General features: G+C 39.5%; 1 protein-coding gene across 1 annotated transcript in view; it reads left to right on the forward strand.

Moving 5' to 3' along the window:
- Window positions 1-25,069, forward strand: part of LOC309545338 (smoothelin-like protein 2) — a 176,483-nt gene that overhangs the window by 125,306 nt on the left and 26,108 nt on the right. Inside the window, exons 6-8 of the mRNA XM_082244498.1 lie at window positions 1,243-1,410; window positions 13,812-13,929; window positions 17,480-17,631. Coding sequence (XP_082100624.1) covers window positions 1,243-1,410; window positions 13,812-13,929; window positions 17,480-17,631 — 438 coding nt within the window. The remainder of the gene's footprint in view (window positions 1-1,242; window positions 1,411-13,811; window positions 13,930-17,479; window positions 17,632-25,069) is intronic.

Raw genomic sequence — 25,069 nt, forward strand, 5'->3', positions numbered from 1 at the left:
TCTCCATTTGGTAGCCCCCTCCTTTTTGTATTGTAAGGATCTAATACCCTAATGCCCTGTACACACGACCCGAAAATCGGACCAAAAATAACGCTTGTGAAAAGATCGGACGATAATCTGATCGTTAGTACACAGCTTACGAGAGGCGATCCCGACAGTTTGCCCGATATTATCCGGTCGTGCAAGCATAAAAATTTTGATCGTATTATAACACATTGTACGATAATCATATTATCAGTATGTTGTTCGTCCAAAAAAAATGGTTAGCAGCAGACAGCGCATGAGCAGTAGACATCATTTCCCCTCACACGCTACAACATGGTTACGCATACCGGAACCTTTTGAATAATCGTCCGAGAAAATTCGTATCGTAAGTAACCTCTCCCATTTGCGAATAGAATTGAGAGTTCCTAGCAACCAAACAAAAACGGACGGAACGTCGTCCGATTTTCGGATCGTGTGTACTAGGCATAAGTCTAGGGGAGAAATGCTTTCTCCTCACTCCAGCAGCTCCTTCTGCTCCTACTCTAACTTCAGAATGTGGGCTGGTCCCTCAACACCCCTATGTACAATGCAGGACCACTAGTCCTGCATTATATGTGATGAGCAGCTGCACATATGGTGAAGGAGTAGTGGCTTCAGGACACTGTTCATTAAGAAGAAAGCCTGTGTAAACAAGGGATAAGTAATTTTTTTTGTTGCACCCCTCTAGACTTAAAACCTATATCAAAATCCAGAATGTTTTTAGTTTTAGTGAAGGATTTAAAACCCATCGCGCTTTTTTTTTTTTTTTTTTTTTTTTTTATGGTATTTGTCCAATTGGGAAATTTCCATACACTTTTTTTGTCCTGTAGATAAAAGATTTCCTGAAAGTGAGGGGGAATACTCTTAGCTGTCATTGCAGCAAATGTTCTTTTTGGAAGATTTCCCCTCTATTACGGTTTCAGTGAAAACTCAAAATTTGGGATTTGGAAGTCCTACAGTCAGCCAAAAAAAGCAGAGTTTCCACCCTTTCCCTACTATATACAAAACTAAAATAAAAATGTTGGCCTGGATACACATAAAATATGTGCTTACTGAAAATATAAAATTTTTGCTATATAATGCTTTTAACAAATGAGGAAGTTTAGACGTTCAAATGTATGTGTAGTTTTGTCATGTGCAGACAAAGGTCATAGTCCACAATAACACAAAGTCAAAATCAATAGTTTGCTTAATGAATTAATTTTATTTGTATTACAGCACAGACCGATATTTTGATGTCACCCCCAAATCCCAGTCTCCACCACCTGCTTTGAGTCGCCAAGCTGAGAGGAAGCGCGAGCTGGTTAGGTCCCAGACCCTGCCAAGGTCTTCTGGCACGCAAGTTCGTAAGGCTTTCTTTGAAAAGTTTGAGCAAGACAGTGGGAAGTAAGTGCAATACACTATTTGTACCATTTGTGGATGTTAGCAGAAGCACAAAGTTATATAAAAAAGCAGAATGTAAATATAAAAGAACTACTGCGCTTACTGAGGAAAATAAAACCAGCTGCTGGCACTACAATACAAAAATATTGTTAAAAGCAACTAAAAAACATACAGTCCCGCGCTAAAGACATGAAAACCAAGTCAGATTGATCTAACATGTATGGTATCACATAACTGCAATTCAATCATAAAATGTAATAAAAAAAACAACTAAAGTGCATCGTGCAAAGCTGTGCAATGTAACAAAGTATCACAATGTATGTCTACATAGAGCTCCAAATTCCAATAGAATGTATAACAGTGAAAAAGTCAACAAAATTGTAAATATATATATATATAATGTCCAAGTCAGAAAGTGAAATCCGTGCTTGAAAGGAAAGTATTATGTGTTCCAAACTCAAAGGATCACGGCCAGTACATCAATCGCAAAAAGGAAAACTCGGGAGCGCTTACCAGAAATAGTGGACTCTAATGCCAATGGCAAAGAGTCGTATGAGCAATAGGTTATTAAGCCTTGTTAATACAACCCTTGGTAATCTATCTTCCCTCCGATCTCTCAGGTGCTCCAAAAAACAGAAAAGCTCCAAATAGTGTAATACCATCCAAAATTGTAACTTTTTAATAAAGTAGAGAACTTAAATTTTCCATGTAAATATCAGGCATTCAAATTGTGATCACGAACAGTCTCAAATGGGCGCAATATTAAGAGATGAGCTCAATCCAACCCTTATATAAAAAAGCCCTATTAACCTTTTTATGACCAGGAGATCTTGGAGACTAAATACCTTGAGCAAATGTGGATATTCTAGTCTGCATTAGTTAACTTGACAAAAACTTCATGGCTAATCTGCCTACCTAAATCACTTTGATATTGTGGATCACAATGTGATTACAGATGTTTTTCTAAATTAATCTAGCAAGAGCAGTCAGTTTGTCGCAACTGGCCGAGTCCTTTAGTCCCTGTAGACTGTGATTGAGATCTAGCAGTATTCAGGTTGTGTTGCCTTAACGCATAGAAAAAAAAAAAAAAAATAGAAGAAAAAGTGTTCTATTGTGACCCCCTGGTATTCACGTTATCCACAAAGTCAATCAATTTTATTTAAAAAAAAAAAAAATGTATGTATATCATTTTTTTTACAAAATTAAAAAACCGAAGTACATAACAATCAAATATTTTTTACATAGAGCTGTAAAGAAGAGAAGGACTGCTGTCAAACAAACCAAGTTGATGCTTTTTGCAGTCACTACCGCTTCTTCAAGACCTTATATTCATACATTTACTTTTCTTTTCATTTTTAGACTATAGACTATTCATGTTGGATATCTGTCATTTATAAATATAAGATCTTGAAGAATCAGTAATAACTGCAAAATGTGTCAACTTGGTATGACAGTACCCCTTTTCTTCTTTACATCTATATCCATTTACAAAATATAATCGACTCTCTCTACTTCTGTGTTAAAAATCTATAATAAAATTGTATACGTAAACTTTTTTTATAAAATTGATTGACTTTGTGTATAACTTGAATACTGGTGGGCCACCCTAGAATACCCTTTTCTTGTTTTTTTTATGTACTTTTTTTTGGGTTGGTGAACCCCCTCACCCCGGTACATAGCTGCCAAGCTTGTTGGGTTATGACTTCACTATTGCCTTGTCAACCCCATACATTTTTACACTAATTGTTTTTGCCTTAACGCAAAGCTGTACATATTCTGTCCCGCTGCTAGTTGCATGAGGACATGGTGTTTAAAAAATGGGTTGACAATTGGTATGTGACTGGTGACTACTGAAACCTATCTATGTGAGATCCAATTGATTTTCTCGTGTTTTGATCATGTTCTGTGTACACAGATAAGCTAAAGGCAGGCAGTGGTAAATGGGCAGTTCTGAGTTGCTATATACTTTATACAACGGTAACTTAATTATACACACATTGAAGTGCATTAAAAGTGTTCCTCTTGGCAATGCAATCTTTGTTCTGCAAAGCTTGAAGTGTCTGCATATTTGAATGACAGGTAGAGGAGCAGTAAGAGTGGATTATCTCCTGGGTAAATATGTACTGGGCAATAATCTTGTGTGTACACGCTTGCACTACTTTAGCTGCTTGTACTTTATTATATTTTTTTCTTTTCTTTGTGTCAAATAATTACATAGGCATACAGCCTTAAGAGAGTGTTACAGTTTGTAGTGAAAGCTTTAGGCTCATATAAGACACATAGAATAGCTCATCGATCTTTAAATAAGCAAGCTCTTCCTCCTAGAAGACCTAGGCGACAGTCTGTGAGTTCAAGTCTCAACTCCAGGCAAAAAAAATAAAATAATTCCCCAGGCAATGCAAAGATGGGGAGCGCCGTTTTTTATTAAAATGTTTTATTTAAATAAAAGAAATACCTGTAAACAAGAAGGTAAGTACTTATCTCTCATGCTGCCTGCACCACAGAACACTGCTTCAATGAAGAAGAAAACTCTCCAGAAGTCTCTGAAGGAACTGGCATCTCTGGGAGTGTTGATCTCCTGTGTCCCCTGCAGTGCTTGGTGGTTCTTTCCAACAACCACTACGTCCCTGCCGTGTAGGTGTTGATGGGAGGAACCATTGAGTGTAGCTAAGGGCACAGGATATAGATACCCCCAAAAGTGTCAGCTTCTGCAGTAAATCTGTGGAATGATTCCGCTCTACTGGAACAGTATAAGTATTTACTAACTTCTTTATGGGTACTTCTTTTATTTCAGCCTTTGATTTTTGCAACAAGTATTTAGGGGTTTATGTACACAGGTCCTTGTTTTTTTTGCTCATGTCTTGCACTTGTGAAGCAGTTTGGAAGAATGTGGAACTCTGTTTTTGATTTTTGAACTGGTTATTTTAGAGCAGCATTCACATGCACATATTGCTGCATATGCCTTGCGTTGCCCTTTCATGAGCACAGCATGTGCTGAGCTGCTGCATCTAAAGCGACCCTGCCCCATACTTGTTACTCAAAGTGGTTTTAAACCCTTACATATGTGACTGGCCTGAGGCGATACATAGAGATGAAACAAAACCTCCTACATGAGTTGTTCCTGTTTATCTGCAGCAGTCTTTCCCCTGCAGCCATTTAAAGTGCAGAATTTACATATCTCTCTGCTACGAAAAGCAGGGGGTGGAGAGCTGAAGTTACATCAGTGAAGAGAGCTCTTAGTGCTGATTAGAATAAAGGGAAACACCCCCCCTTCACACACACAGAGCTGGAGGTCTATCCCCCCCCCCCCCTTGTCACCATTTTTCTCTTGGTGTCAGGAAAACTTGTCAGAAGTCACTCCTAATTATAGCAGAGGATGGAAGTAGTGGACAGATATGACACTATAGAGCAGGGGTCTTCAAACTATTGGCCCTCCAGTTGTTCAGGGACTACAATTCCCACTATGCCTAGTCATGTCTGTGAATGTCAGAGTTTTACAATGCCTCTTGGGATATGTAGTTCCGCAACAGCTGGAGGGCCGTAGTTTGAGGATCCCTGCTATAGAGGGATATGCTTTGTTCATATCATATTTCATGTCTGGGGTTTACAACCACATTAAATAAAAGTTAGAAGCAGCTAAAACACAATCCTAAAGATGAATGCATGTACCTGAAAGGATGTTTTGTTTTTTACTTGCTTCTGAGTGTGATGCCAATATATACACACCAGAATGGTCGTCTTCATCTAGGCTCATAGGGGACATTCTTCTCCTGATAAGTCTGGGGTATATGTCTTTTTTCACGTACCTTTAGTTGGATCCTAATAATCTGTGTTGGATTTCATAGCAGGCACAATTTTCCACTTTCTTCCCATAATTCTAACCCTATGTATGCAGGGTTCTGGTTCCTGTCTAATACAAGTAAGCTGCACAGCTCTAGCCTGTAATATTCCCCAGAATGGTCTCCTGATATATTTTCTGCAGGTTTCAGGTTTTTTTTTATTTTTTTATTTTAGTGCCGAGTCATTTGAATGGTATGGAAGGATTAGGCATGGCCTCATTAACCCTTCATTTGATTAATCACGGAGTGTTGACATTGATTTCAGTGACATGTTCGTTCATAGTTCTCAGACTGGGCTAGTCACACTCCATTGGCATTGTATGTCATCCAGCAGTTCTGCTATGATTTCCTTGCTTACACAGTTATTTATTCTTTTTTTTTTTTCTAGATCCAGGCACAGGGTTTATAATCCAGTCTTATTCAAGCATTTTGTCCTTTCTGAAATGTGAATTTTTTACGTAGAGTAATTATGGGACATGAGCTGAATTCATTAACATTTAGCAGTGACACTTGGCACAAAAAACTTTCCCTGCTGACTTTGATGCGCTTTATCAGCAGTGTACATAGAACTTTTTCATGGGAAGCAGCTGAGTTTACTTGCTTTATTATCTGAAATGTTTTGGTTCCTGATCTCTAGAAAAGAGCAGAATATCACTTTTATTGTGCTTTAGACCCAGCTTTGTTTTGTAGCATCCTGTCATCAGAAACCTTCTTTATTAACTTCTGAGTCGATTATTAAAGACCAACTTTTTAAGTAAAATCCTTACTTTGTTTTTAATTACTCTTTTCCTAATTTATAATAAATTCTCATCCTCTTCAACACACTAGCTGTCATCTCCAGCTAACCTGGCCGTGGAGTGTGTACAGTTATTGCAAAAGTAGAGGCAAATTATTTAAAATCTTATCTATAGTCAAAGTCTTGGCAGACATCATGCAGCTGAAGATGATGGAAGAGGTGTTTAGGCAGATGACTTTGAGTTTAGAAACAGGCCAGAGGAGAACCCCCAATGGGACTTTTAAGGTCTTAGACAATCATTTGCAGCTAAAGTAGCAGTTAAAAAATAGTAGTAATAGTTTTATATAAAAAATATAAATTTTATTACAAAGATAATAAAAGAACAAAGAACACATATATAGAACATGTAAAGAAAAAACATAGGGTGGCTAACCCAAAAATGACCACAACATGTAAGTAGGGTACATAATAGCAAAACAGACAAAACCGTAGGGATAGATACACCCGACGTGTTTCTGGAGGTTATCCGTCTTCAGGGGTGTTGTACATTATTGTGTGGAGTATATAGTACCTATGGTGATGATTAGGTCAATTATACATAGCCCAAAATTAAAAACATGTGTACACAGGTCCGGTCTCCGGAAGGTTTTGGAGGTGGTACATCATGATCCCAAACGCAGCAAGGGGGAAAACACACACAAGAGGTCAACGAGACCACAAAGGGAAGGCAGGCAAGACACCAGGCCAGAGATGTTAATGGGTGCTAAACTCTATTGAATAGCACAACAGCCAAGGCCAAAGGGGGAATCCACAGAAAAAAGGAAACAAAGAAACACCAGGGATGTCAAATCATTTGGAAGATGCAGGGCAAACCATGCCCAAAAGTGTGTCAACATGTCAGCATTTTTCTGGAAGCAGAGTTGAAACTCTCTGAAAGCTTAAAAACAGTTTTTTCATGTGAGCTTAAAAACATCTATATTATTTTGTGGAGCATGGTAGGACCAAGAACCTTAGTACGGAGACATGGAAAACAGTATACCAATATAACTGCTTTAAAGCTACTTCATTTCCGATGGTTTTTATTGAGAATTTTCAGTAGAAATAATAGAACTCAACAGGAAGTCCGGTCTGGTACACAACGAAAATATACCCTCTCCTGCCCAATCCTATTTAAGCTCTCTCCACAACAGCTTATTGCAGAGGGGTGGAGATGGGGATGATGCTGTAGTGTTCTGACAAATAATCAGCCCATCTACTAGGGTCCTGCATGTAGGGGACCAGTGGGGATGAACAGCGTCCCTGTCACCTCGTCCCGCAGCATATCCCTCATATACAATAATGGGCACATAATGTACTGTATATTACTTCACACAGCCAAGTGGCCTTAGAGAGCAAAAAAAGAAGAGAAGGAAGATCATCTAGAATGAAAAAATAGAGAAGGAAAAAAAAAGGGGGGGGGGAGCAAAACAAAGACAAGTGTGCACTCTTGCCTATCAATACATCAGTAATATAAACATCCTATGCGGCACCTGAGAGATATTTAATTTTGTTAAAAAGGCAATTTTATTATTTAAGACCTCAGAAAGGCATTAATTTACTATGATCCAAGACCGTTTAGACTTAACTAGACTGAACTCGATCGTAGGAGACCTCCATGATCTGGCTATGGCAATTCTAGCTGCTAGAAAGATGATTGTTTCAAGCCTTCTCTTGTATCCTGTGCTTGTATCTGTGACTTGACAAGATTCACAGCGTAAGCAAATATATAACGGTATAGGTACGGATTCAAAATCTCCTTACTTTCAGGCATGTCCACCAAGTGTGAAACATTGTGGCTTCCAAACCACAGCCTCTAAAGCACAGCGGGGAGGCCCTCCGGGACACAAGATGCCACTCTCACTGGCCCCATATACCATCTTAAAAATACTTTTTAATTTACCTCGATCAGTGAGGTGTTAAGTGATTTAGATGCATATTGTGCCAACTTACACCAATCCTCCACTTCCCAAATCTCATATCAGTTTCCAATTTATTCATTATAGAACTGCTTATTGGAGGCTGTATGCAACTTAATGTAAATTTTAGAAATGTGACTAGTGTGTTTTGTCAAAGTTCCTGCAAAAATATTCCATCGCCGTGGAGGTGGTTAAATCAGAAGTTCTATGTAACACAGCCAGAAAATGCGCTATCTGGCTATAGCGATAAAACTCCGAATTGGGAAGCTGATATTTTTTGTTTTTTCATCAGCCTATTCCATAGATTCAATGAAAATGATAGAGTGGGGCAGAACATAGTTGGTCTGTCTTTAGCTCTCAGCCATATCAAATGACTGATCTCCCTAGATGGACAATGAGATAATTCAAGAGCCATCAATAGTGGGCGGGACTGCCACGTGTGAAAATCAATCAGCTGGGACAGTTGAGCGGCTTGATAATACTTAGTCATATCTGGTACTCCCAGTCCCCCTCTTGTTTTAGGGGTATACAAAGTGCGTTTATTCACCCTGGGTCTCTTATCTCCCCATATGTATTGCAATATTTTCCTTTGAAAAAGCTTCAGGTCCGACATAATAATCCTAAACAAGTATAGTATCCTAGGCAGGATATTGATTTTTCTGGAATACAGTCGACCGAACCATGATGGAGGAATTTTGGACCACCAATTAGGATCTACTGACAGTTTTTTATATAGTGGCGGGAAATTATTTTGGGACAGCGTTGGAAGAGATGGAGTTAGGAAAATACCCAGGTATAAAAGACTGTCTGATCGCCATTGGAAGGGAAATTAATTTTGTATGGTACTGCCAGTGTGGACCTCTAGGGATAGATTAGGTCCTAGAGATTTTTACCCTAAGACCCGTGATTGAAGTGAAGCATCGCAGCACCCTAAATAAGTTAATTATCGAAGTGACTGGAGATGAGAGAAGCATTAAAATGTCACCTGCAAACAAGGCGCATTTGTGCTCCTGATCTCCACAATCTATCCCTTGAATATCATAAGTGTTTCTAATCTTAACAGCCAGGGGCTCCAAGGCTAATATAAATGAGTGGAGATGGGGGGGCAACTCGGTCTTGTACCCCTATGTATCTCAATGGGTTGGGAACTATACCCCTTAACTGAAAGACGGGCCGTGGGTTCACGATGTATAGCTTGGGGTAGTAAGGAAGTTTGTGCTGAACCCATATTGTTCTAAAGTGAAAAAGGGTGTTCCAAGGAAAAAGAATAAAAGGCCTTATGAAGGTCTAAGGATAGCAACATGGCTATTCGACTCCCCTGCCCATCGCAGTTGAAACGCAAGGCAGAGATAATGTCAATCAACCTTCTAGTTTGGTCTGATGTCTGTTAGGGACAAACCCCACTTGGTCCGGATAAATGTACTTGGAAATGAAGGTGTTCAAATGGGAGGCTAGAATCTTCGTCATTATTTTGAGATCTACATTTATTAATGAAATTTGACAGTAATTTGTGCAGTCTGCATGGTCCTCTGCATGTTGTTTTCATGTGGCGACAGGGGACTCCCTTTTTGCAAATTCTTAAAGGAGGAGCATACATGGGGGGTAAAAATGTCAGCGTATTTACCAAAATAATGTCCGGAAAAACCATCCGGACACGGCGCTTTTTATGGGTTGAGGCTTTTCATAGCTATCATGATCTCGCCCTCCGTAAACTCCCTATCCATTAGTTCTGCCTGAGCATGCGCTATTTGAGGGAGTTCTTGAAAGAGATCTTCAGCCCAATCTGCTGAAAATGGCTCAGGAGATCTATAAAGTTTGGAGTAAAAATTTAAAAATTCCCTCACAATAAGCTGTGGGTTCTGGGTTGGCTTGGGAAGTCTCGATTTCGACAGAGCTGAGGTAAAGGCCCTGGGGGTCAGTTTTCTTACTAACAATGTGTTGGGTTTGTCACCCATTGTATAATATCGGTGTCTGGACCAACGAGTACATTTTTTGACATTTGTCGTTAAGCTAAAATTCAAGGCCGTTCGTGCCGCTTCTGTTTTGTGTCTGAGGTCTAAGCATGGATTGGATCTCTATTCTGTGACGACGAGTCGTAACTCCTCTTCCTGTTTGTGTGTTCATGGGTACATTTAACTCTAAATGCAATTTGTATTAATTTTCCGCAAATAACCGCCTTTTGAGCAGCCCCATTAGTGCTTGGGGAGGTGTCGAATGAGGTATTTTCTGTAAAGTATTGACGAAGGGCAGTTTCCACTTCTTTGAAAATGGTGGGGTCATGGAGCATTAAAGAGTTAAGGCGCCACAAGGAGGGATGTGGTTTTGTCCATAAATCTGACAACACCATCTGGACTGGAGAATGGTCTGACCATGGAGTAACTACACTCTTTCTCCATTGCTTCCATTTATTTTGTCAGCCAAAATTGTTAAGGGATCTCTGCATGCATGCGTTTTATGTACTTGGGAATAAAAAGTATAATCCCGCACCGTAGGGTGTATATCTCTCCAAACGCCTATAAGGTCAAGGGAGTGTAGTAGTTTTGCTAAGTAACCGCTTTGTTTGGGAGTGTGTTTTAAAGTTGCTTTATTTGGGTTGGATCTGTCCAAAATTTGGTCAAGAGAAGTGTTGCTGTCTCCACCTAAGATCACATGACCCGTCACATGAGGTATCAATACTTCCAACATAAAACAAAAGAAGGATTTCTGCTCTATTAGGGGTGTAAAAGGAGATTAGGGTGACTGCATGTTCATTTATTATTCCCTGCCACCATAAGGTACCTCCCTTCTTTGTCTTTAAGAACTACATCAGGTGTAAAGGGAACTCTTTTTCGATACATATCGCCACTCCCTGTTTCTTATCTGGGGCATTTGACAAATAGAAAGTAGGGTATCTAGTGTTCAAGTATTTGGGCATATAGGTATGTGAAAACTGCATCTCCTGAAGTCGTAAAATGTCCAGTTTTCCAGGTCCTCAATTTTAGCCTGTGCTTGATCCAATTGATCCTGGAGGGATAAGATCATGTTTGAATTTTGATTTACTCTCTTTATTGTGCCTTCCATTTTCATTTTCAGTAAATTGAAAGTCACACTTTAGATCAGTAGTAATGATAATACATGCTTTGGTCAGTTCCTGCTGTAGGAGAGCTGAGAACCTGGCTAAAAGCACTGTGCCCCTTGAGTATGTAGCCTGCTGTACAGGTGGATGATCCTGTGACACGCTAGACTGGCTCAATGCAATTTTAGCTAATTCTGCCATGTTCCTATCCATAGAGGATGCAGGGGACACTGCAAATTCAAGCTCTTCCCCTGGATAGACAGGAGATGGGAAGGGCTGAGGGTGTCCGCCTTGTGGTGTGACCAGGAGCTCTTCCTGGGACTGAGAAGAGAAAGGATTCCTGATTTCACTGACCTGTGAGGCTGGTGACAGGTGTGGGGAGGCAGGCGGCTGTATCTTCTGGTTGCCGCATGGCTTCACCTTCTGTCCTGGCACCATCTTAGCTGGAGAAGGCTGTAATGCTGGGCACACTGGACGAGGCTGTTGTGCGGGCTGGGGAGACTTCCTTTTGGTCGACCCCGCCACAACATGTGTTCCCACAACCCTGGGTGAAGCTCGGCTGCTGACCCCAGGGCTGATATCTGCTAATTCTAGCTTTGAAGGGCCAGAGGCGAGCCGATCCCGGTCACTGCATGTCCGTTCATGGGGCCGCGCACATAAGCTATTTATACATGTTTTTTTCCTCTGTTCTTTAGCAATTACATATGTTTTCCACAGCACTAAAGCTGGCCATAAATGGTTCAAATCTCGGCCCGTTCTACAGGACCCAGATGAAATTTGAACCATGTATGGGCAGGCTGAATGTACCCATCAATCAAGTTCAACCAGCCTGTCAGATTTTGCATGCAATGATTGCTAGCTGCTGTTATAGCCGCTAGCAATAATCACAGTGTTTTCCAGGCAGAAACCACTCCCCCCCCCCCCCCCCCCCCCGGGAGAATACAGTGGCTCTGCAGGAGGGTTTCCCCCATCTGTGTTGATGGAAATAAGGCGATTTTCTTCCCTGAAAACCATGGCCGTCTATAGCCGGCCTTGGGGCATGCCATTTAGATACTTTTTCATAATAGAAGATTTCACATTAGACAAGTTATGGCAAGAAAGATGCCCATCTTTGCTTTAAAAGTGCTCTGACCTTTTACACAGGAAGGATTGAACGCTGAATATAATACATGGAGTATCGCCAGAGTTTTTCAATGAAACATTGCGTGAGAGTAATTTGTGGTCTGCCATCCTAGTGACAATTTCCTGGCTGTTATACCTTGGCTTCACTGCTTTTTGAAGCACTGCATAGAACAGTAAGCAGCATGTAAAGTTAGAAATCCTCATCTACATACTTGGTACATTAGAATGCAAGCATGAGGTCAAAGCACTGTGTAAATAAAGCTTTTCTATAAAACTATTGTTTTATTATCCTTTTTCCTAAGCCCTAATGCCATACAAGTTTGGGGTCCCACTATCCTCTCTGTCCCTCCATAAGGGTGTCAATCCAAAAGGGTTTATAGAAGATCCTTGCCAGGCGACATCCATGCAAATGGAACAAAGGATAGACAAGAAGGGTCAAGGAGGCAACTGATATTTACAGAGAATGTTAACCTAATCCCTACACTGTAGATTGAGTGGATATTTATTAAACCTGCCATCAAGCTGAAAATTTTAAACTGCCCATATAATGAAATAATACATGAAGAAATTGTACCTTTTGGGCAAAACTGTTAGTAGATCCAGGATATACAGTATATGGCTAAAATTGTAGAAAAGTGCAATGTTTCCTGTTAAAGTCAAGCATGGCCCACCATTTTCCAACTCTGATTGTAGCCTCTTTATTGGTCAATATCAGATTGAAGGACCTATTGGGAGTCTCTGTAGAAAGGAGAAGGCAGGGCCAAGATTTGCATATAACCTCAGTTGCCTATGTCTAAATCCACTGAACATTTTGACATGCAGTTTTCACTATACGTAAACCCAGATTATGCAATGTTTAATTATATGCCCAGTATTAAATTTTATAAATTCTGAACTTGTGTACTTGAATGGCTCTGTCATCATCAATGGAGAGCTCACTCTTCCTTCTGTGACTTTCAAACTAGATATTTTCCAATAGAAAAACAAAAAATGTGCAGCTGCGCAGATCTCCCTGCCCTTTTTAAAAATATATCCAAGTGAATATATATACAATATATACAGTATATATATATAATAATGTATAATACAACTAAAAAGGTCTCTTTATTAGGGATTTGTGTGTAGAACAAAAATACAATTTATTTATGTAAATTAATATGAACTGTACAACAATCTATACATTTAGGGACAGTCAGACTTTTTGAAAGAATATCATATTTGAGAATAATAATTTAACAGGATAAACTCAACATTACTAATTCCTACCTGAATGTGCACATATGTTATGACATGCTAGAGTATTAAATATTTTCTTTGTATTTTTTGTAAAGTATACTGTATGCTATTTGGTTCTTTAATTTAAATAATTTATTTCTGTAGGGAGAATAATATTTAATTTGCCAGTATTGGCAATACATTTGATAAAGTGATAAAGTGTAGGCTGTTTGGGTACATCATTTAATGTATCTGTAAGTATGTGATAATATTGTTCTGAGTACTATTTTTAGTTTTGGAAGCAGTGTTTAATAATGGTATTATTATATACTTAAAGTATTAGCTGTATTTCTCTGCAGAATCGCCTTCTCATTTCCTTTTTAATATCCTCTGTTATATGTATGGGGGGAAATCATAGCCCTTCTGTGCTTTATAAGCAGGTCACTCGATTATTAAACTTTTTTCCTTTGTGCTATTTTTAGAGGCAAGGGGGAATCCAAGGTGAAGCTGAAAAGATCTCAGAGTTTTGGAGTAGCTAGTGCCAGCAGCATTAAACAGATCCTCTTGGAATGGTGCCGATCCAAAACAATTGGCTACAAGGTAATGTCTGCTCATCTGTAATAAATCTGTGTGTACCACATACTTGTATGCAGTGAAACTGTAGTTGTATTTGCATAGTGAATTCTTACTCCTCACCATAGAACACAATTGTAACAGGGGCCCCATAGCAATATTTCTATAGCCCTTCACCCAGCAACCCCTCTTGGTGGCATCTGGCATTGTGATAATACCCACCCTGCAACCTGTTTCATTGTTGTGAGCATAACAACCACCCCCTCCCTACCCAAGCAAGCTCTATTGGTGGCCGTGTGATGATAACCTCTGAGCCAGCTTGATTGATGTCGGTATAATGACCCCCACCCCTTTCCTGTCAGCTTCATCGGTGTCAGTGTAATGATAGTCGTCTCCCCAATCGATCACATTGGGTACAATCAGCCTGCCCATACATGGTTTGAATTTAAGCCGGTCTCTGATGAACTTTTTATTGCAATAAAAATAGTTTCAGTAGTTGCTGCTATCATTTACCATCTCCACCCCAGTCTCTAGAATGGATAGATGACATTTTGTCTGTGGACTCTTATTTCTACCCCAGGAACATTTTAGGAACATTAAGGACATCTTGCACTATAGGCAGTTAGGGTACATATACATAATTTCTTTGTTTTCTTTCTTTCTCATCCATTGAGGGATAAAATAATTCAAACACCGTCAGAGTATACTGCTACCTACAGGAGGACTGAACACTGGCAAACAAAAGAAAAATTGCAGGCTACACAAAGGCTATTTCCTCCTACTCTCAGCATGCCTTAGTTTTTCGTTAGTGTCTTAGGTGGATGTATGACATTTTCACTTTCCTGCCATTTAGTGAAGAGGAAGAACCATCCTGTTCGCAAGCACCATGGTACACCTAGTTTCTAAACTGTTACTACTGCTCATCCACGGTGATCCAGTCACCTTCAGCAGCTCAACCCTCATCAGCACCACATGTATGGGCTTGTGAGCAACTGAGGCCTTGTGCCACACTGGGCCTAGTTTGCTACATGGCACGACAGGTCTACACTTAGGACACAGGAGGCAGTATCGCTGCTAGGGGTTATCCCACTCTGTATTCCCCTAAAGGTTCTAAGGGCATCTGCTCGGTATCCCCCAAGCAAACCAACACTTGCTCTTTGGAACCTGGCACTATTAAAGTTTTAGGGCCCACATCATGGGCATTTTCTTCAGGTCTCTTAGAAAGGACTGAGTTCCCTGTCCTGTTCTGACATCTTCATTCACTCTGAACTTTTTGGGCAACGTGCTCAACTCTTCATGCACATTGACTGTAGGAGCGCTAAACATGCCCTAGCACTATCCTCTGAAAAATAAATAATATTCAATAGAAACAGCGCAGCACTCTTTTTGATTACACCAAACATGAATTACAATGTGGCAAATACCAATAATACATACTCATGAACATACCAAAATAAATAAAAATAAAATATGCATATATATTATTAACCATATATAAACTCATGGTCATTAAATGAACATAATGTTCAATATACTAATGTAAATACATATAACCAGTATGTGAAATAACAGCTTCAGATCTGATCCAATATTGTGAATAATATACACCATTTGCGATACAACAGTTCTAAAATGTGCACTCTCTGATGCGCCTTCACCTTATTTGATGGACTTCAATGCAAAACAGGAGGTCAAATACAGCTTTTCGGAAATATTTCGCCAGGGTCCCATTCAAGAATCCACTTCACTTTCTGGTACCACTTGTAAGCTCATATCATAAAAGGACAATCAGATGCTCATTACTGTTCAATACCTTTTTAAAAACAATAAAAAAATATTGCACTTACATTCATAAGAGAGTATACCGGAAATTCTTAGTATCCGCTTAGATCCACAGTGATCAGTTGGAAGAGATTCCCAGTAGCCACAAGTCTGTCCAGTGTGATGACTTCAATAGGCCACACTGGGCAGACTTGCGGCAACTACTGGGGATTGCTTCCAGCTGATTACTGTGGATCTAAGCTGATGCTGTCAATTGCATGTTTACTGACTTAAGAATGTAAGTACAATCAGGTAGTTCCTGGTGTGATCCATCTGCTTCTTTAGGTCGCATTGAGGGGCTCCACCTCATACGAAATCAAAAAGAAAAGAAAACAGGATTATTGTACTCACCGTGGAATCTATAGGGGCACATGTCCCCTCCCTGCACTGCTTTGGTGCAAAATTGAGGCATGCTGGAAGTGGGTAAGATTATCCTGAGCTGGCCTAAAATTTTTGTTTGCGTATTTTCATGTAGTCTTTACACACTCAAGTTCAAACGGAGGCTTTTATAGTTATTATCAATGTTCTATTAAATCTTTATGATTCCGATTTCAAATCTTCTCCCCAATTTGCTCAACTTTTACAGTATTGAAAAGAGGATATCTTTTACATGCTTGTGAGTTGTACTGGTAAATGCATTTGTCCATAGACCATTTCTTAAAGTGATACTTAACACACAGTTTAATTTACATGATCCCTTCTATTTCTGTATGTGGATGATGGCACTAATTATTTTAATAAAAAAACATCTAAGGACCTTTTTCCTAATTGATATACAGTACAGCTGTCACATGACCCAGATCCTTCCCAGCCTTGTGCTGGGAAATATAAGCAGGAGGAGCTTCTAGTCCTCTGCTGCTTGTCACATGTTCAAAATAAAAAAATAATTATAAATAAAAACAGCACTAGGGATATAGAGTAACAATAAATATTATCAATAAACTGTTTTACATTGTCATACAAATATATATATATTTAAATTCAAATTTTTTATCTTTTATTTTGTGGAAATAGCATGGTGTGGGTGGATTTCTTCCAGTCACAGGCTTTCCAGCCTTAGTCTTAGAATGAGAGGGAGGTAAAGCCTCCATAAATCTACATGTAATATCCCACCCCCTTGTTTTTAGTTGGTTAAAGGGAATGGAGGAGGAAGGAGGGAGTGGGCTGTCATTTACCACTGTGTATATGCCCACATGTGTGACTCTATAGTCACATGGGCTGCTCAGATGTGATCAGCAAGGAAATGCTCAGCATAGAAACTCATTCAAAACTGAGCATGTGCAGAGCTGCCGACACTACTCTGCAAAATCCTCAGCTGAATTGGGGACTTGAACAGAAGGGGGCGATAGAGAACAGCAGGATCAACCAGATTTTTTGCAGAATACAGAAAATGAATCTCATAGTGACTGAGTGAGTTTGAACAGCATGTAATACACCATTTATTGATAGCTTTTTATGGTGTGGGTTTGATGACACTTTAAAGCCCAATTATCATGTATCTGGTCATGTTTAAAGTGAATGTAGCCAAAAAATGTAGTAACCAGAAGTAAGAGGAGAGGAGCTCAAAGTGCTGGAAATAAAGTTTTCTTTTATATGCTATACATTTTAATGATTTTGATGCCTAACAAAGATCAATATTTCTGCTTAAAAGATGTTTGTAGACAGTAGTACATTTAATCTGACTGTAGTGCTTATAACAATAGTATATGAGTAATAAAACATGATGTCCTTTCTGTCTTTTATTTTTTGTGCTCAGAAAATTGATCTACAGAATTTTTCTTCAAGCTGGAGTGATGGCATGGCTTTTTGTGCCCTCGTACATTCATTCTTCCCTGAAGCCTTTGATTACGATGCTCTGGAGCCTTCAAATCCCAAAAAGAACTTTGAACAAGCATTCTCTACAGCTGAGTAAGTACATGTTCACTCCTGGTTACATATCAACTATATGATGATACTTAAAAAAAAAAAAAAAAAAAAGTTTATAACCTGGTCACATACCTTTTAAAAAATGGCAATTCTGTGCAATCATATCTTGTTTTCTGCAGCACATTCTTTAGTTGGACGTGTGCCATATAATGTTTTAAGGTTAATTCCAGGGACACTTTATAGTGTTAGCATTGTGCCTAAAGTCTCTAATCTACAGTGGGTACGGAAAGTATTCAGACCCCCTTAAATTTTTCACTCTTTGTTATATTGCAGCCATTTGCTAAAATCCTTTAAGTTCATTCTTCTTCCTCATGAATGTACACATAGCACCCCATACTGACAGAAAAACACAGAATTGTTGACATTGTTGCAGATTTATTAAAAAAGAAAAACTGAAATATCACATGGTCCTAAGTATTCAGACCCTTTGCTGTGACACTCATATATTTAACTCAGGTGCATCCATTTCTTCTGATCATCCTTGAGATGCTTCTACACCTTCATTTGAGTCCAGCTGTGTTTGATTATACTGATTGGACTTGATTAGGAAAGCCACACACCTGTCTATATAAGACCTTCCAGATCACAATGCATGTCAGAGCAAATGAGAATCATGAGGTCAAAGGAACTGCCTGAAGAGCTCAGAGACAGAATTGTGGCAGGGCACAGATCTGGCCAAGGTTACAAAAAGATTTCTGCTGCACTTAAGGTTCCTAAGAGCACAGTGGCCTCCATAATCCTCAAATGGAAGACGTTTGGGACGACCAGAACCCTTCCTAGAGCTGGCCGACCGGCCAAACTGAGCTATCGGGGGAGAAGAGCCTTGGTGAGAGAGGTAAAGAAGAACCCAAAGATCACTGTGGCTGAGCTCCAGAGATGCAGTCAGGAGATGGGAGAAAGTTGTAGAAAGTCAACCATCACTGCAGCCCTCCACCAGTCGGGGCTTTATGGCAGAGTGGCCCGATGGAAGCCTCTCCTCAGTGTAAGACACATGAAAGCCCGCATGGAGTTTGCTAAAAAACACCTGAAGGACTCCAAGATGGTGAGAAATAAGATTCTCTGGTCTGATGAGACCAAAATAGAACTTTTTGGCCTTAATTCTGAGCGGTATGTGTGGAGAAAACCAGGCACTGCTCATCACCTGTCCAATACAGTCCCAACAGTGAAGCATGGTGGTGGCAGCATCATGCTGTGGGGGTGTTTTTCAGCTGCAGGGACAGGACAACTGGTTGCAATCGAGGGAAAGATGAATGCGGCCAAGTACAGGGATATCGTGGACAAAAACCTTCTCCAGAGTGCTCTGGACCTCAGACTGGGCCGAAGGTTTACCTTCCAACAAGACAATGACCCTAAGCACACAGCTAAAATAACGAAGGAGTGGCTTCACAACAACTCGGTGACTGTTCTCGAATGGCCCAGCCAGAGCCCTGACTTAAACCCAATTGAGCATCTCTGGAGAGACCTAAAAATGGCTGTCCACCAACGTTTACCATCCAACCTGACAGAACTGGAGAGGATCTGCAAGGAGGAATAGCAGAGGATCCCCAAATCCAGGTGTGAAAGACTTGTTGCATCTTTCCCAAAAAGACTCCTGGCTGTATTAGATCAAAAGGGGGCTTCTACTAAATACTGAGCAAAGGGTCTGAATACTTAGGACCATGTGATATTTCAGTTTTTCTTTTTTAATAAATCTGCAACAATGTCAACAATTCTGTGTTTTTCTGTCAGTATGGGGTGCTATGTGTACATTCATGAGGAAGAAGAATGAACTTAATTGATTTTTGCAAATGGCTGCAATATAACAAAGAGTGAAAAATTTAAGGGGGTCTGAATACTTTCCGTACCCACTGTATATTCACATAGCCTAAACACAGCCTTGATATTGTAAAAAGGCCACATAGACTGTAGGCTATAGTGACACAACCTCTCAGAATATATGCTGCTTTTTTCTCTACTTTGTTTACAGGAAACCTGTACAGAGAAAATGTGAAGGTTACCATTACTTTCCTCTTTTTCTGAGAATGTTCTTTCCCTGATCCAGGTTGATCCAGTGGTTTCTGCACTGGGTCAACATGACCAGGATCCAGTACATAGATAAAGAGTTCTGACTTCACATTGATATTCCCCATCTTCATATTTTGTCCAGTTCAATGACTCATTTTGTAGCCTGAGATAAGCCAAGCCATTGGTATTTTCAGGAAGCTGTCAGTAGTAATCCAATACTTTTGTCAATACAAGTTACCTTTGAATATGTTTTCCTATTTAATCCTAAAAGTGCGATTTTAGATGTGACTTTAGTCGCACAGAATTGCATGACCATGGCAATTGCATTGTTTTAAATGGTGCCAATTCACACCAGCACAACTCAGCATGGCGCGATTTTGAAAAAGATTCCTGTTTTTTTATTCTACTTTGATGCAATTTCAGCATGATTTTGGCCCCGTAGAATATGCAAATCACATCCAAGTTGCACTACATAATTGCACTGAAAACTGGATGGAAATCGGTTTACAACAGTGTGAGCCTAGACCTAAATACCAAATCCTATGTAAAAATGCATGAAATGAATAAACCTTAAAAAAAAAAAAAAAATCACACATTAGGTTAACCCTTTCACTGTCGCTGGTAAAGCTGGGGCTTGGGGAGGCTTGGTAAACACGTGTTTACCAGCCCCCTCCCTGTAGTGCAGTGGACCGAGGAAGCCATGGCTACCGATGGCTCCTGTGTCTACTGACAGCTGATGAGCTGATTATAGTAAACCGAAAGTTTACTATGTGTCAGACTGACAGTTTATGAATGGATAAGGTCCCTATACAGACTCCTTATTTCATTCATGTAAAGTGCTGCAGAGAAAGAGACTTTCTTAAATCCCTTTCTCTGTCTCAAAAAAAAACTAAAAAAATATGGGGATCTGTTAAGACCTCTGCTATCTCACCAAAGACCTCCCCCCCCCTCCCCAACAAAAAATATATAAATACATTTTAAAAAACCTGGAGCGGACTCTGTCAAGCAGATCTGCCTGCTCAGTGAGGGATCTCTCTGCTGATCAACGCTGAGCAGGTTGATGACAGGTCCACATTCGCTCCAATGATGCAGAACGGACACAGCCCACTGTTCTCTATGGGGCGGTCGGATGAAAACGGGCCACCTGTTCGTTTCCATCCAATCTGATCTGCTAGATGGATGGGGAATGGGATCCCCATCTGTCCTGTTTTTAGTGGATCGGATGCAGGCGGGTGTAAATGGACACATGTCCATTTACATTAGCCTCTCCATAGAAAGCAATGGGTGGTCCGATTAGGTCCGCTTGAAAAACGGACAGGCAGACCCGATCAGTCTGCTTTTGTGAAAGGAGACTAAGGCCTTGTTCACACTGGGCATACACAGCGTACCTTTACAGGGATGCACAGGTGTTCCTTGCATACCTGTGCAGGCAGTCCCATTGATGTCATTTGGGATGTAGCAACTGCACGAACAGAGCCGTCGCTCCCAATTTGACATCCATGTAGGTCCATGTGCATGTCCCTGAGCTCACGCTGTCTGCGTTTGGGGTCATGCACCCACACGGATATCGGATTGGGAACAGCAGCTATGCCTGTGCAGCTGTTGCATCCCAATTGACATAAATGGGACTGCCTGTAGAGGGATGCACCGAACACCTGTGCATCCCTGTGTGGGTAAACCTGGCCCTCCATGGGCGCCCACTTTAGTATGCTACATGTGAACGATGCTTTAGTAGAGTTTAGCAGGAATTTTTCAAGTTATGTTGTGTTTATGTGCACTAACAATGATTTGTGTATTTTTTGTGAAAATAGCGATATGATTAACATTTGCTCAATTATTGCCCAAAAAAAATGCCCAAAAAAATCAGTAGCACTTTTTTTTATTCTACAGGTCATGTACTTTCAGAAAATGTCTGGTTTGAGGGCCGGTTCACACTGGCGCATTGCTTTGCAGATCACATGCGATGCCTGTGCAATGCAAATTCAGCCATACAAAACTGTATGACTGAATTTGCATCGCATTAGGACCAAACTCATGCAGGACCCGTTTTTTTTTCTCAGCACCAGAGTCAAGTCGCGTGGGTGTTCACACCCATTCAATTCTATTCCTATCTGAAATCACAGTTTGCACTGCGATCTGCAAACTGATCTGGGGGTGTCATTAACTTTGTATTGACACCCGCAGCAGTTCGCAGAGGGCAGTGTGAACTGTCAGCGATTCTTCCCGCATCGCACCAGTGTGAACCGTGCCTGATGGGACTTTTCAAATTCTGAAAGCTGCAAGTAAAAAATGTTAATTCCTGGACTGTAAATTGTTTTTATTTACAGTTTTGCATACTTTCAGTTTTCACCATTTCACAAAAAGGTACAATTTTAAAATGTACAAATATTTTTAATTTATTAACTCAATACAGTTTTAACATTTATATTTAGTAGGAATTGTGTACATTTTGCCATGTATGAATCCAGTTTTAATGATTTTAGTGTATTTTTAGCATAAATATTTGTTAAACATTTGCGCAAATATTGTGGTGCCTTAAAAATCAGTAGCACCTTCTTTTTATTCTACTGGCCAGGTGCTTTCAGAAAATATATGGTTTGGGGGGTCTTTTATAAACTCTGAAAGCTGTAAGTGAAAAAGAAAAACCTTCAGATTTTTAGAGAAAGTTTGGCATACGTCCAATTTTCACTATTTCTCACAAAGGCTCAATTTAAAATGTACAAATATTTGTTACTTATTAACTCAATACAGGTTTAGCTTTTATATTTAGACCGCATTCACACTGAAGCGGCACGACTCCTGCACGACTTCGGGGGCGACCTGTGAAGTCCCGTGCAACGCGACTTGCACGGACTTCATATAATGAATGTCTATGCAAGTCGCTCCGAGGTCACCCGAGGTAGTACAGGACCCTTTTTCTAAGTCGGAGCGACTTGTGTCGATCCTATTAGAACGGGTCCTGTAGCAGTGCATGGACCGCGACGGACCGCGACTTGTCAGCCTGACAAGTCGCCTGACAAGTCGCGGTAGTGTGAATAGAGCCTTAGAAGGAACTTGGCAGGGATTTTGTAAAATTTGCCGTATTTGTATCTGCTTATGATTTTAGTGCATTTTTAGTGAAAATATTGTTTTGGCAAACCTTTTCGGAAATATCCCAGGGCCTTAAAAATCAGCACCTTCCATTTATTCTACTGGCCTTTTCCTTATAGAAAATGTATAGTTTGGGGGGTCTTTTAAAAACTCTGAATGCTGAAAGTGAAAAATGAAAACCTCCAGATTTTTAGAGAAATTTGGTTGTTATTTACAGTTTTGTGCTCGTTCAGTTTTCACCATTTTGCAAAAAGGTGCAATTAAAAATTGACAAATATTTTTTATTAACTCAATGCAGGTTAAGCTTTTATATTTAGCAGGAATTTTGTAAAATGTGCTGTGTTTTGTATCTGCTATAAATGATTTTAGTGTATTTTTAGAAAAAAAATTGATTTGGTAAACATTTGCGCAAATAATATATTGTGGGGCCTTAAAAATCAGTAGCACCTTCCTTTTATTCTACTGGTCCTATGCTTTCAGAAAGTATATGGTTTGGGTTTTTTTTAACAAGCTATGAAAGCTGTAAGGGAACAATGAAAACCTTCAGATTTCTTGAGAAATATGGTTCTTAACATTATTTGCGTACATTCAATTTTCACCATTTTGCAAAAAGGCGTAATTTAAAAATTACAAATATTTGTTATTAATTTAATACAGGTTAAGCTTTTATATTAATAGGAATTTAGCAGTAATTTTGTGAAATTTTCTGTGTTTATATCTGCTAAAAATGAATTTAGAGAATGTTTAGCGAATATATCGTTTTGATAAACATTTGCACAAAAATTGCAGGGCAATAAAATCAGTAGCTCCCTTCTTTTTATTCTACAGGTCGTGTGCTTTCAGAAAATATATGGTTTGGGGGGGGGGGTCTTAAACTCTGAAAGCTGTAAAGGAACAATGAAAACCTCTAGTTTTTTGACAAATTTGGATATTTCCATTTTTGCTTATGTTCGATTTTTCACCATTTCACAAAAAGGCGCAATCTATGTACAAATAGTGGTTATTGATTAACTTAATACAGGTTAGCTTTTATATTTAACAGGAGTTTTGTAAGATGTGCTGTGTTTTTATCTGCTTATAATGATTTTAGTGTATTTTTAGCAAAAATATTATTGTTTTGATAAACATTTTCCCAAATATCACTGTACCCTAAAAATCAGTAGTACCCATTTTGAATTCTACTGGTTATGTGCTTTCAGAAAATATATGGTTTGAGGGGTCTTTAACAAACTCTGAAAACTGTAAGGGAAAAATAAAAAAGGCAGAGAAAAAATTGCAAAAATGGCCTGGCCAGCTAAGTTTAAAAGTGTAGCGAAAGGGATAAAACTGGAAAATATTCTTACCTTACACCTTGGTTTCCGCCTACTGGGCCTAGACAAGTCTGTCACAGAAAGATGACCTCATGGGCCTTCCAGAAATACATTTTGTTTTTGAGATTTCAGGATCTCATGGCAGATAAACCAGTGGCATCACCCTTGCCTAGGCACTGCATGGAAAAGGAAGGCTGTGAGGTAATTATATTTTTTATTTTTCTTCTATGATTTAATATTTTTTCTTTTTGGATGTATTTTTGGATTGATTTCTGTGTTTTTATGTGGTCTAACGGCACCCTTTGGAATTCTGTACCACCTTGAGGCACCCCATTCTAAATCGTAAAAAAAACTAAACTAATAATTTTATGCAACAGCAGGATCTAAACACGTAGGACACCCAACATTAGAGGTGATTCATTCTTACAAAGCAAATACCCCTTTGCATATTCTCTTTAGTAATCCGTAGCCATAAATGTGGGAAGAATAAAAATGTCCTGAAGGAGACCATCTAGACAGCAGTTGTAAAACTACAAGCCTCAGCATATCCATAAGGTTCTTATTTGCCTTTTGTCCAGCTGCAGTACTGTTGCCTTTTTGTACTATGGGGAGTTTTTATGATCTGCTAAGCAGATTTCTTTGGGGAATGATTACTGTGTCCACTAGGAAACGGTGTTCTTTGTGGGAAAAGGAATTTCACATTTATTCCCCAGCTTCAGTCATAACAATGATTAAAAGTGGGATTTATATCATGTGAGACGGCACCTGTTTTACCCATTATGACTAAGGCTAACAGTAAAACGTATATTAAGTATACGTATTGGTTTTCACAATCTTCTAGATTGTGCGCCTTGAATAAGGGCAATGTCAGATGGGCACTTTTAGCAACACATCTGGAAAAAAATGTATCAGCAGAGCATAAAAATCTGATAATGACAGCTATCTGCTTCTATAGCTTCTGGACCCCAGCACACCATGAAACACACAAAACTTTTTCATCCAGCACTAAACCTTCT

This window comes from Pelophylax lessonae (genome assembly GCF_965119305.1).
Source record: "Pelophylax lessonae genome assembly, chromosome: 2".
Taxonomy (NCBI): domain Eukaryota; kingdom Metazoa; phylum Chordata; class Amphibia; order Anura; family Ranidae; genus Pelophylax; species Pelophylax lessonae.